Source organism: Telopea speciosissima, chromosome 9, assembly GCF_018873765.1.
Source record: "Telopea speciosissima isolate NSW1024214 ecotype Mountain lineage chromosome 9, Tspe_v1, whole genome shotgun sequence".
Taxonomy (NCBI): domain Eukaryota; kingdom Viridiplantae; phylum Streptophyta; class Magnoliopsida; order Proteales; family Proteaceae; genus Telopea; species Telopea speciosissima.
In genome coordinates, this window is record NC_057924.1 from 59,432,888 (window position 1) to 59,447,595 (window position 14,708).

The 14,708-nt window shown below is 38.9% G+C and overlaps 1 protein-coding gene across 1 annotated transcript; it reads left to right on the top strand.

Annotated features, from left to right (window-relative positions):
- Window positions 1–10,123: 10,123 nt before the first annotated feature.
- Window positions 10,124–13,993, top strand: LOC122639203 (pleiotropic drug resistance protein 3-like). Its single transcript, XM_043832025.1, has 6 exons — window positions 10,124–10,345; window positions 11,722–11,807; window positions 12,164–12,248; window positions 12,843–13,002; window positions 13,103–13,179; window positions 13,952–13,993. Exons 1-6 carry the CDS (start codon window positions 10,124–10,126, stop codon window positions 13,991–13,993), a joined length of 672 nt encoding a protein of 223 aa, XP_043687960.1.
- The last annotated feature ends 715 nt before the right edge of the window (window positions 13,994–14,708 follow it).

The window sequence follows — 14,708 nt, forward strand, 5'->3', positions numbered from 1 at the left end:
AAAGTTCAATCTCCAACAGGTATAGTTCATTTCATTCTCTTGGTTTGTTGCATCCCTAGGTTTTAGACAACAAATATGGTCTTTGATCAGAATCATCACAAATCAGCAATATAAGAGCATTGAATTGAGGAATGGATACAAGATAAGTCCTACCTAAAAGATCATGAAAATTTTGATAATATATCTACAGTAGAGCCCTTGTCTCCTAACATGTGTCATCAACATCATCAGTGTGACCCACGGACTTGAACCCAAGATCTTTTAGGTGCGTAATCAAAATACCAACTAGTGTAAAAGACCAACTCCTCAAATAAGAGGTCATGAGTTCAAACCACCTTCAGGCCTATCCCCATCCCCTCCCCTCCCCTCCCCTATTAAAGCTTTCCAATTCCAAAAAAATACCAACTAGTGGGCTAAGAGAATAATTTATTAATTTCTCATAAATAAATTGTTTATAATATGTCATCACCTAATACATTTCTATTTCTAATTATTTAAAAATCACACAAGGTTTTGATAACGATATTTTAAACTAAAATGGATTATTTTATTGAGTTGCTACCTTAGCATTATTATTTAACAATTATCATGTCTAAATTGTTAAAATTCCCATTTTACCCTTTTTCACTATTCTGGTTGTTATTTTGCGCAAGAATCTTGGAATCGACTTCTAGCAGTTGTCTAGTATCATTTTTTTTTTATAGATTTTTCTCAATAATTTATTGATTCCATGATTATTTCATGTTGTCACTACGCAGGTTTGTTGAGTTGGTGTAATTACCAAAATGCCCCTATGTTACAATTTAAGCTACTTTAGGGTTTGAGTGAGCATTTTTTTTCATACGGTTCACATCTAATATTTGAACCTATATTGTACAATAAATTTTCAGGTATCCAAAGATTATGTTTTGAAAATTCAGATGTACAATTACTTTTATGACCTTTTTCTTATTTTATTGTCCGTCGATCGCCAAGTTAGACCGGCAATGCACCCGTTGACAGTCAAGTTAAAAGAAAATATTAAAAATACAAGCATTACAAGGTCAGCCCTATATGGGCCATGCAAGATATTCAAGTCAAATTTTAATAAGACCAAAAGTGTCAAATGATAGACTATAGCTAGCTCAAATAATTTTAAAAGGGGGAAAATACTTTTAGAGATCTTTTTTAGTCTCTAAGTTAATTGTATGAGTCCTTACATTTTTGTTTACGTAAAGGATGATCATGCAAATATGGATTTAGAGGATCACTTGTTTTTTCTAACATCTAATGACAAAGTTAAAATAGAATACCTTTTATTTATTACGTGATTCAGGCCAGCTGGGTAGTTAAATTATATATGCAAAAAAATTATGTTATTAATAATAAGAGGTAGAAAAATATATTTTTGCTCCTGAGTTGTCCTATAAAATGTTGACAAAAGTGTGCGTGTGTTGAAAGTTGAGTTAGTGATGAAGCTCGAAAAAAAATTTAACCTTTTAAATCTCTTCACATATTGTCTTGTATGTCATGCACCCTGATGAGATGATGGACCTCGGTGCAATGATAAGGTTGCTCCATTGGGATCTACTGATTATAGATTTGAATTGAAAACAACCTCTCTGTGAAGCGGGGGTAAGATTGTGTAAGATTGTATACATTATGACCCTCCCCAGGCCCTGCAATGGCAGGTGCCTCGTTCACTAGGTACACCTTTTTTTTATGTCATGCACCCTCATTTATATGGAGAAACATCTCATCCTCTATGTCATTCTCCTTCTCTCACTCTTCTTCCTTCCTTAAGCTTAAGCTGTATGTGATGAGGTTTATCACAACATGTTCCACACATGAAAGGGAAAACAAAATAATAAAAAAAAATCATCAAAATGAACATTAGATGCTTGCTTGCATCATGCAAGCTGACATTTTTTCATTCTCTCACCATTCTGCCACGTCTTGGTACACCCTTTCACAAAACATTAAGGGAAAGGAGTTCTTGCACAAAAACTTCTGCCAAATAATAATAAATAAATAAATAAAATCTGATAAGGACTGAAGGAAGTGAAGGCTATGTGTGTGTATATATATATATATATATATATATATATATATATATGCTCTTGTATCTTCAACTATCCTTGAGCTCTCTTCAGTATTCTCCATCTTGAGCGAAAAATATGGCTCAGTTTGTTGGGGACGATGATGAAATTGAGTCGTTGCGAATCGAATTAACAGAGATCGCTAGGAGCATGCAGAGGTCATTCCAAAGTTTTCGGAGCAATGGAAGAACAAGTTCTGCAATGGGAGATCTTGATGAGCACTATAGTGGTTCTGATGTTGAAGCTGCTGCTACTGCTACTGCCACTGCTGAGTTTTACGAACAATGGGCAGTGATTGAGAGATTGCCCACTTATGAAAGAACCAGATTATCCTTGTTTGATAATTATGATGATGATGATGATGATCAGAAAGGAAGTGGAGATGGAAAACGAGTGGTTGATGTTAGAAAGCTTAAAGCTCCAGAACGACATGTGTTCATATCTAAGCTTATCAAGAATGTTGAGAATGATAATCTCCGTTTGTTGCAGAAACTTAGAGATAGAATCGATAGGTAAAAACCCATACATATTATATAATATGGTCTATACTGTGCATGGGGAAATTATCTCCTTCAGTTCCTGCCTGGCCTAGTTCCTCAGTCCCTCTAATAAAGGGGGGTGGGGGGGGTGGGGGGGGGTTGGACCCCACCTGGGCAAGAGTAGGGTGGTCATTGCGCCCCCTTGCTAGGGGGACTGGAGAACTTGGCGGGGCAAGGAACTGGAGGAGATAAAGATCCATGTACATGCATATATAGTAGTAAGATTAAGTTCAAAAATTGTCAGAACACATTAATTATTGGGTGTACACCGGGAGATCGGATCAGGTCCACGTACGTGGACCATCCTTGGGACCCGATCTCCATCCACATGGGATTCAGGGGACCCACAGAGGGGATAGTGGATCCCATGTGGGTGGAGATCGGGTTCCAAGGACAGTCCGACCTAATCTGCACTCATACACATGCAGGTGGTTTTTATGTTATAAAAGATCCGACATCAGCCTCACCAATCAAGTTTCAGCAAATAAGAATATGTAAAGTGGATCTTTATCTTCTCAAGTCTGATGCACCACCCAGTGCAACTAAAAGGTGCATCAGACGGTGCACATGCACTTGGGGGTTTAAACAAGAGCACTTAAAGGTGCACTGCCCGATGCACCATTTCATATGATCAGCTTGTATCCGATCTAGATCCAACGAATGTTGGACACTATAGTTAGCCTTTGTCTAGTATCACTTTGCAATCTCCAATTTGATTAGTATAATTATACTAAAAAATACAAGGGGAAAAGATCCTTGGCAAGCTACGTGGTGCCTGCGCCTAGACACAGGTGGCGAAAAGGCTCCGCCCCTGTAAATGTGAAAATCCCACCATTGTTGATGTTCTACGCTCTCATTATCCCCACGCTAGTGCAGGGGCCACACAGACTGGCAACGATCCCCCACTCCAAATAAAATGTGTAGTTCAAGATTTGTGAAAATTGACCATATCTGTGTGTTTGTAGGGTTGGTGTAAAATTGCCCACTGTGGAAGTGAGGTACAAGAACTTATCTGTTGAAGCAGAATGTGAGGTAGTTCATGGCAAGCCACTCCCAACTTTATGGAACTCTCTTACAAGCACACTTTCTGTAAGTATCTTCATCATCTAAGAATAAATTTGTAGCTCTACACTGATTTCTTTGACACCCCTTAAGGTTTCCCACCCACACACTGTAAGGTGTCAATAGTTTTGTAATCTTACCTTTTACTCCTTGTTTTATTTCCAAAAATTTTTACTCCTCGTTTTATTTCCAAAATTTATTTTATGAGTTTTGATTGAAAAAGTTGAAAGTTATTTAATGCAACATTTAATGTGATTTTTATGAGAAATGATTGATTTACCCTTTTTAAGAAACTATATTAAATACTTCTTGGGAATAAGAGAAGGGCAACTAAATAAATGTGTTAAGTTAATAGGGGGTGAAACAGGTCGGGTTTTTTAAAACCATAGCCCAACCCTGAGTCCCTTTAGCCTAGCCCTAGCCCAACCCAGCCCTGAGGTCAGGCTGAGATATCTCAGCCCAGGCCTAGCCCTGCCGGACTCAGCCCATCCAAACCCAGCCTAGATTGTCCCTGATAGAGCCGGGCTGGTCTTGGCCCTGCCTTTGGTTTGTATGACATATTATATGATATGATTTGATTATATTAATATAATATGATTTGTTATATGCCATTTTGACCTTGAGTACGGTGAGAGTATGACATTTTAATATAATATAAATTTTTATATTTTTTTGGTAGAATAATATAATATGATTTGTTACATAGTATTTTATATCCAACAACCATGATTTATTATATGACATTTTAATATAAACACATATACAAAGGGTCGGGTTGGGTCCGGCCAGGCTCAGCTTGAGGCCTCAACCCAGGACATAAAATTTTCAGCCTTGGTCAGCCGTTAGGTGGGCTGAGATATATCAGCCCCGGCCCTGTTCGGGCACAGGGTGGGCTCGGGCCATCTGGGCCAAACTTTCACCTTAGTTCTAATTTCTAAACACATCTATAGATCGAGGCATCATTTAGACACTTCTGTATGTATATAAAATTGCTTATTCAAAGATTTTTGTGGGGTGTAAAACTACTGTCAACTTGTTGATTTATCTGGTCATATATTTACTAATGTGGATCTAAAAAATTATAGTAGTCTCTCCAATAATTATTACTAATGGTGAAACCTAAAAAGAAATTACTTACCTCACAGAAACGATATCACAGGATTATTTTGGGTTATGATTGGCTTGCGTTGCTCATGAGGCTCACAGATCTGTATTGTTTCACCAAAATTGGTATTATCATATTATGAGTGTAACCATTCTTATAACTTACTCCCAAAAAAAAAAAATCTTATAAATTATACAAAAGTTATTATGAATTGAACCCAGGTCCCTAACAATTTATAAAGTTTCGAAAATAGCAATTGTAATACATGCCATGGTTTTTTCTTTTTGATAAAGAATACTGGTCGTGGTTTAGTAGGAAAATAATTCCTCTCCAATTCCTTAAAGTGTGACAGCACAGCAGTGCTAGGTGGAGATGTCGACCTGGCAGCTACACATCCAATGGTCCATATCAATGAGCTCGGATCGTTAGATGCGGGAGCTGTCAAGTGTCAACATCTCCATCTAGCATTGCCGCTAGGGCTACAACAGGGTCGGGTTAGGCCGGGTTTTATACAACTCTAGCCCAACCTTGAGTCCCCTTAGCTGGGCCCAGACCCGACTTGACCCTGACTCATGGTCTGAAAAATCCAACCTGACCCACCCTTAGGGTCAGGCCAGGCTGACCTTGATTGGCCCTGATCATGGGGAGAGGGAAAGAAATGTATGGGTTAGACTAGGCCGAGGAGAAATTTATCAATTTTATGTAAAAAAAACACTATAATAAATGTATTATATGATTTATTATCTTCGTATATAATATATTATATAACAAAATGTGGGTGACGTTTAAACTTTAAATATTATATCAATATATATTTTAGGGAAAATTTCATGGACACCCCCTAAAGGTATCCAATATCTCAGAAACTTACCATACATGGTCAAAATGTCACAGACACCCCAAACGTTAAGCACAGGTAGTACCCAAAGGTGAAATATCCATTTTACCCCTTAGTTATTTAAATAAAAGGATAAAATTGTCATTTCATCTTCTTCCCTAAATATCCATTTTACCCCTTAGTTATTTAAATAAAAGGACAAAACTGTCATTTCATCTTCTTCCCTCTTCTTCCATATTCTCACTGGAGAACTGCTGCAAATCTATTTTGGTCGACCATCATCTGCTCCGGCTCCGGCTCCGGCGACGGCGACGGCGACCATTACCAGCGGCAATTGTACTTAAGATTTTATTTTTCTTGTAATTTCACTCTCCTCTCTCTTTCCCTCTCATTCTCCGTCTCCGACACCTCCCCCTCTCCGTCTCTGAACCAAATCATAAACATGATTCTGGATTTTGGACAGAACTTCCTGTTTATTATTCTAAGAAAAAGAAGAGGCCGAAAGCGTCAAACTGCTTAGGTTTCATGCTGGAAGGGTTCGTAGAGGGTACCTTACTCTTCAGACATGGCCGAAAGCGGAAAACTGCCGAAAGATGCGAGGCCCCCACACCAGAACTTCCATCGCGAGGCTCTTGAACCCTTTGAAAACCCACTTCTACCACCTTGAATCCCCTGAACCACGAGTCCGCCAAAATCCTGTGAACATCACCGCTGGAGAAACAAAAAGGTAAAACAAGAAAAGATATAGAGAAGTATCACTCTTGGGTTTATGGGTCACCGGATCGATTCCCATCTTTGCCAACCTTTTCTTGAGATGGGTGTTCCAATAATTCTTTATTTCATTGTCTGTTCTGCTTTCAAACCCGAGCAAGAAGAGAAAATTTATTTCTCGGAGATGGGTTTTTAGATGGAGAAGAGAGAATAGGGTGTTGGAGATTGGGTTAAATGAAAAGTATAAAAAGGGGAAAGAGAGAAAAAAGGATGGCGAATGAGTTTCAGCAAAGGTGAAATGAAGGAGGAGATTGAGCGATAGAGAAGAAGAAGAAGAGAAGATGGCCGCTCAGTGGTTCTTCCCTGGCTCAGAAGAGATCCCGCAAGCAAGTGAGTTGCTATGGCTGACCACCTGAAACCAAGAATACCAACACTAACGAATGAACACGTCTTCTTATTTTCTCAATGAAGAAAATAAGATCACCCTGACCTGTGAATCTGAAGCCAGAAGAGCGGCAGCGAGAACTCCTAGTCCACAAATGGCACACCTCAGGACGAATGGTTTGTATTTGGAGGTTGCAGCGGTGGGACAGAAAGAAACGGTGGTGGCGGGGTTGCAGGGGAGCAAGAGAAGGAGGGCTGGAGTGGGTGGCGGTGGTGGTGGCGGCGGCGGAAGAAACAGCAGAAGGAGAAGGAGAACAAGAAGGGAACAACAAAGGAATAAAAAAAAGGGGTAAAATTGTCTTTTTAAAAAACTAACTTCTAACATCGTTAATTATTATAGAGATTTCACTGTGGTAAGGGTAATTTTGTCATTTAAAAAGAGTTAACAGACAATTAACTGTAGAGACTAACGGAATGGACTAAATTGAAATAAATTCATAAAAATAGGGGATGTCTGAGACATTTTGACCAAGTATGGTAAGTTTCTGAGATATTGGATACTTTTAGGGGGTGTCCATGAAATTTTCCCTATATTTTATAGTATAACTTAAAACAGAGTCGGTCGGGCAGGGCCAAGCTTAGTCCAAGGCCTCAACCCTGGCCCGACCCGACCCGACCCTGACTCAGGGCTAGAAATTTCCAGCCCTGATCCGCCCGCAGGGCCAAATATCTCAGCCCAGACCCTGTTCGGTCTTAGGGCGGGCCAGGGCCGGTTTGGACCGATAGGGCCAAACTTGCACCCCCAACTGCCGCATTGCCACACTTTAGGAATTGGAGGAGATCTCGGTCCGATTTAATAGTCACAATACTGAATTGAGTAGAGGTGTCAATGGGCCAGGCTGGGCCGGGTCAGGCCTAAACCACAACCCAACCCTAGGGGTCTTGATCTACACCCAAGCCCAAAGCAGTCCTACCAAGGCCTAACAAACCTTAGACCCAATCGCAGTCAGATCCTGATAGGGTTTTCCCAAGCCCGGCCCAACACTGATTGACCCTAATTGATCTTGAATATCATGGCCCATTGTGTTGTGGAGCTAACAAAACCCAATCCCAACCCACTTAACAAAACCCATGAGTTATTATTATTATACAACAGGGTCGAGTTGGCCTTGCTAGGATTGAGGTTTCAAACCCTAAACGATTTGGGGAAAATTTTCAGTTTCAAACCCTAAACCATTTGGGGAACATGAGGGCAATTTGATCATTTTATTTTTAATTTTGATGGGTTTTAATCAGAGGGGTATTTTGGTCATTAGCTTCCCTGAAACTAACATTTAACATCACAAATTAACAGACTGAACCAAAATGCTATAATGTTTTGCAATTAAGGGGGATTTGCAATTAAAAAAGTTGTAGGGAACATTTGGACAAATGGGCATTTTTAGGGGGGGCATTTGTTAAAAACCCTTGATATTATGGTATTTTATTAATTAAAAAAAAAGGTTAATTCCAAATGCCCCCTGAAAATGGCCAAACATACAGTTGCCCCCCTGAACTTTCACTAATGCAATGTGCCCCCCTACTTTCCAAACTAAGTACTAATATAGTCCCTCCCGTTAGTCTGAGACGTTAAGTGATAACAGATACAAGTTTTTTAATATTGATGGGCCATTCTGCCCCTTAATAGGGTAGAATGACAAAAATGCCCTTATTTAAAAATAATAAAAAAAAATAATCCTGCAACTCATCTTCCCCAAATCGATTTGGGGAAGATGAGTTGCAGGTATCTTTCAACAACTGAGAACTCATGTTCTTGATCATACACTTCCTCCTGCTCTTCTCCTCCATTTACTTCTTTCTCTTCCTTGTCTTCCACACCATTAATGTTCTCAGTCTCCACCATGGGAACAAACATTCCTGAGAATTTATTATCTAGATTTTCCCCATCCTCAGCTAATAAACCTCCTTCGGGCTTAAGCACGGTGTTATTAACCCCGCAGCTCTTATCATACGCCTCACAAGAACCATGAATCTCTACAATAAGCAATACACCGTCCCCTGATACTTCAATCTTCGTAGTAGATTCACCACCATTCAACTCAATAGAGACATCCCCATTTAGCACAATTTCTGACAATATCTGGGGAACACTACCCTCCTTGTTTTCATTCATTGCTGAACCAGACTCTGCAACAGTAACACTAACATTTCCCTCCACAATCTTCTTGTCATCCTCGTGAGGAAAACCAAACTCTTTACCATTATCTTCCAACTCCATTGTTGTCACCCGGCTTCCATCATCTAAGACCACATAACCAATCCCGGTTCCACCTATCTCCTTGTCAAGCACAGATGTCACCCCTTCCATCCAAGTCGTTGCATTACCGTCAATACCTTCCATATTGTTTATAGAAACCCTAACACCATTTTCTTGAATTCCGTCACCTGGAACATTCGATGGCAAATGTCCGATCAGGGTCTCATTGGGAACCCTAGATTCAACTTTGATGGTCTCTTCTTCCATGGTTTGAGCTTTAGCTAATTCTGACGCAACCCCGCTGCTCGCCCAATATTCAACTTTGATGGTCTCTTCTACCATAATCTGAGCTTTAGCTGATTCTGACGCAACCCTGCCGTCCGCTAGGGTTTCTGGGTTTTCCATTCCAAGGGAAATGTTTTAGAGTATCACTCTGATTTAGCCACTGGGTAAGATTGAGAGAGAAAAAATTATTGTTTAGTCATCTCAAGGCTTTGATTTTCATGGATAGGTTCATTAAATGGTTTCAAGGGATGATTGCAAACGAGTTCAATCAAAGGGATTTGCAGGGATGATTGCAAATGGGTTGAAAGATACCTGCAACTCGTTTTCCCCAAATCGATTTGGGGAAGATGAGTTGTAGTTTTTTTTTTATTTATTTTAAATAAGGGCATTTTTGTCATTCTACCTTATCAAGGGGCAGAATGGTCCATCAATATTAAAAAATGGGATCTGTTATCACTTAACGTCTCAGACTAACAGAAGGGACTATATTGGTACTTAGTTTGGAAAGCAGGGGGCATGTTGCATTAATGAAAGTTCAGGGGGGCAACCGTACGTTTGGCCATTTTCAGGGGGGCATTTGGAATTAACCCAAAAAAAAATGACGATAGAAGAGCATTCATGGACGATTCTCACCGAATTGAATTCGGATCGGATCGTTGTCGGGGATAGCCACTCCGCTGTCGAGTTCCGATCCTCAAGAACCGATCACTCCAGAAGCTTCTTCGTTTGGTTTCTTCTCTGAAGAGTGAAAACAGGGGTCTCCGTTCTTTCTCTCTCTCTCTAGAAAAGCATTTCCTCTTTGATTTGCCCTCGCTGAACTCTGAAGCGTTTGTTCATTCATACTACCTCAATACCAACAAAATGATGGAGAACTTCTTTGACCTGGACAACCCGGATGTGGCATTTGGAGGAAACAATATGACTGGTTTCACCATTGATACCATGCTAAAACAGTTAGAGAGTATGGCAAGAGAACTACCTGCATTTTGGACCAGAGAGAATTCTCCTGGTTTCACCATTAATGCCCCTCCTAATGGTCCAGTCAACTCGAAATCAGACCCTGATGAGTCTAGAGAGTTAAAATGGGTAGATTAAGGAGGAGACCTCAAGCCAAAGTGACTATGAATGTTCAGCACAAACCCTTGTGGTGAGACTCTGAACTGAACACTCTCTTCACTTATTTTAAGGAAACTGAATTATCTTAGCATTGTACATGTATTTTTTAAGTTATGTTAGAAATCCTAGGACTTTGGGCATGGCCTACTCCGACTCTTAGGAGTTAGGACTGTTTTTGGTGAGATATTTTATAGCTTTATGAAATGTGGCTCCACTAGTTCACTCAACCAGGTTCTTGGTTGATAATCAGTGTTAAACTTCTGTTTATGAAACCTGGGTAGTATGCATTTTTTTATGGGAAACATTTCAACACAAATTGGTTCCACCCCTATCCCATCAACTACATGATAGTTAGTTGTTCTTCAAAACATAAAGGACATTACCTGATATGTTCTCCTCAAATGTTAGGACTGTTTAGGACTCCTTTCATGAGTTATTTACCTCAAATTAATGGCCTCCTCTGACTTCTAGGACTCTTTTTATGAGATATTAACCTCAAATCTCCCCCCAGATTTTAGGACTGTTGTCATGGCCTCCTCTGACTCTTGAGGACTGTTTCCATGAGATATTTTATGGCATTATGAAATATGACTATGTTAAGTCACTAAGCTACTTTCTTAGTTGCTAAACTTATGTTTTCTAAACCTTCCTTCAGTGTTAAACTGATATTTCTGAAACATGGGTAAATTGAATTTTGATGGATACAATTTCCACACAATGAGTTTTGCCCTCCATCATAGAACACAACCACAGACGATCCACTACATGACAGAATGTTCTTTAAAACATAAGGGAGATTAACTGAAATCTTCACCTGAAAACAATAGGGTTTGCCTTTGAAGCTTCCCGGATGGTAAAATGCTGAAGACCTGAACTGCCGAAGCTACAGAAAAGCCAACTGAGATTAGATGCTTTCTCCACTGAGTGTGTGTGAGAAAGGAAGGATGCTCCCAAGTTTACTTAAAAAAATTTATTTTTGCAAGGAAAATTAGTCGTACTAATAAAAAAAATTAATGGACAAGTAAGAAAATAATGAATTTGGACAAATGTCAGTCTAGTGGACAGACCCAATCATTTCTCCAAATGTTATTGGCCCCCCGGTGTAATTTACCCTGACTAATAATATAATATGAAACCTACTTGGTTAGTTGGTTCCTTAAAATATTATTTGATATGAGAAGTTACTTGATAGTAAAATCTTGGCAGTAAGGGGTATTGGATGACTCTTGTTTCCCTTGGCATTGGAATTTTCTTGTTATAAAGGTCATTTTTCTTTATGTATAATAAATTATTTTTCTCTTCCTTGTTCTTCTATTTCTTACACATTTCAGCTTTTTATTGGACAGGACTTTACCAAGCTGTTTGTGTCAAAGTCTCAGATAGCCAAGATTAGCATTCTCAAGGACGTCAGAGGTGTCATCAAGCCTAGTAGGTAGGAAATAAAAAAGTTTGAAGAACTTAAAAATTTAAAATTCATTTAGTCTAGTGAGTAATTCAAGGTGGTATCAGTACCCATTTAGTCATTTCTCCCCTCCCCCATCTTTGCTCTTGTTATCGAAACTGATGATCCGTATTTGATGCTATACCCTTTGATGGGCCCCTTAAAAAGGAAAATGTTCACTTACAATTTTCTTCTTACTAAATACAACTTTCCTTAAAATATATTGTGGTTCCTAAAATTTGAAAAGCTATGGAGGGGAATCCTTCTTAAATTCTTCTCTGTTTTGGAAAAGTTTTGAGATAATAAACAAGTTAAGGTTTACTTACATAAACTTTTCTGTGTCACAGGATGACTCTACTACTTGGTCCTCCAGGATGTGGAAAAACCACCCTGATGTTGGCTCTATCAGGGAAACTAAACCAATCTCTCAAGGTTTTTATATACACTATCTTTTGTCAAAGCTTTGTGACATTCCAATTCAAAGCATGCAAATTCACATTTATTATAAGACAAGATATGATTGTCAGAACAAATCTATGCCACTAAGAACAGCTCAGTGGTGTATAGACTGAAACTTTAAATAGATAGACAGGTAGACTTAGTCTTGTTGAATTCATGCTTTCCATATGATTATTGATTCATTTGGTTTACACATCTTGCTAAACCTTGCAAAAAAATATTTAAGTACATTTATTAGGCACAGCAGATTCATGCCTCCATACACTTGAGTATGGTGATTGGGTTGTATTCCAACACTAAACCATTGAAGCGTTCAAAGAAGTTCTGAGAAAATTCTAATATTAATTGAGAAAAAATGATTTCCTTTTACGTACGAAAGCGGATTTGGGTTGGAGGGATATGGAAAAGTTGTCAGTTTTATTATTGGTGAGATAATATTAACCAACATTTATATATTTTTTCAAACAATTTTTAATTGTGCTGTTGCTTTGTTTGAAGTTATGCTTATGTCGTGGTATTTTAATACTTTATCACAACTTTGTAAGATTGTTTTAATGCGATTTCTAGGTTACTGGAGAGATCTCTTATAATGGTCACAGACTGGAAGAGTTTGTTCCCCAAAAAACATCCACTTATATAAGCCAACATGATCTGCATATAGCTGAGATGACTGTGAGGGAAACACTTGACTTTTCTGCATGTTGTCAGGGTGTTGGAAGTCGAGCAGGTAGGTTTTCTTTGAGCATACTTTAATTGGATATTGTTGCAAGTTCTTTATCTGTTTGAATTCACAAATTATATTATCTTGTTCATCAATGTATATGAAGAGATTATGATGGAGGTTAGCAGAAGGGAGAAGCAAGCTGGAATCCTCCCAGACCCAGATGTTGATACTTATATGAAGGTATCTATTAGCACCACTATTTCCCCCCCTCCTTATTGTTGTGCTTAATAATAGGTATACTACCCTGATTTAAACTATTTAGTATTACGCGAGTACAAAATGTTTTTCCTAGTCTTTATTACAACAACTAGCTTTCCTACATTACATATGAAACAAATGGATTTCAAGTGAGAGAGGGGAAAGAGAAAATAAGTGTCAACGATAGGTGAACTAAATAGAGGGAACAGAGAAAATCTTTCCTAGAAAATAGGATATGAAAGTAGAACAATGGAGAGAGATTTGTACGTATGGAGTGCAATGCTTTTATTAATTCGCTATTGCAATCTTCTTACATCTACTGGTCGAGTATTTACGGGCTCCCATCCTCAACCATCAAGTCATTGGAATCTCTCATGGCAACTTTTCTCTGGAAAGGCACTGACTCGTTTAGATTTCTCCACCCCATCAATTGGGCTTCAGTTTGTCTCCCCAAAGAAGAGGGAGGTTTAGGGGTTTGGCGTATCACAGATGTGATGCTACAGGCATCATCAAGCTGATTTGGAAGATTGCCGCCAAAAAGAGAAGTATTTGGGTTGATTGTGTCTATTCTAGGATCTAAGCTGTATTTTGAAAATTAATCGCTCAATGGCAGGGGTCATTTGGCTCATTAGGTAATCTCAAAGCCATTTTCCCAAGAGAGTCTGATATCTCTCACTTCCGGACACTCATTCCTTATGCTTTGGGAGTTGACAAAACATATCCCCATTCTCAAAGATGTTCTTATTGTTTCCAGCTTCCCATAGAAAATCCTGCTGTAGCTTGTCCAGTTCCCTGAAGTTTAGGCAGGACCTTGAAACTTGAAAGTGTTCTATTAGAAGAAAAGCTAGCTGATTTTATGGGAGTAAGTTTCCTTCCAGTTGTAATTTCTACAGTTGTCCAGTTCCTTGAAATTTTAGGCAGGGCCTTGAAAGTTTTTCTCCCCATCTTTTTGAGAGCTGGTTCCCAAAAGCATTCCTAGTTCTCTTTGAAAGACCACCAGCCTTCATGGCATGCCTCTGGTTTTTTATTGCCATTGCATTCACTGGCCCCTATTTGTTACCCATCGGGCCTGCCCCTAAATTCTGTTGTATAATTTCAGTTTGAATTGCGTTATTTGTTCTTGTGCTAGCTCAACAACATCGGCTTAATTTGGTATATGAATGTTTCCTTACCCAGTTGCTTAATTCTGCTAATAGGATGGTTGGTCTTATTTCTCTTTTAAAGGTTCTATTCCAATTGTGTATCCTCCCTCGGGTGCTTGCCATTTGGCCCTCCCCCTCCCTGTATTAATTTTGATGGTAGTTCTTTGGGTAACCTTTGATCGGCAGCGGGTGTTCATGGGGTTTTTAGAGGTGTAGAGGCCAGAGGGTAATATGTTATTTGTTTAATTGAGATGTGTATTCTCAAGTGGTAATGTTATTTTGCTTTTGATGTCACCAATCTTTTGGCTGTTATATCAACAATGTTAACTAGTGTCTAGATCTTATTCTTATTGAATATGATATGGCTAT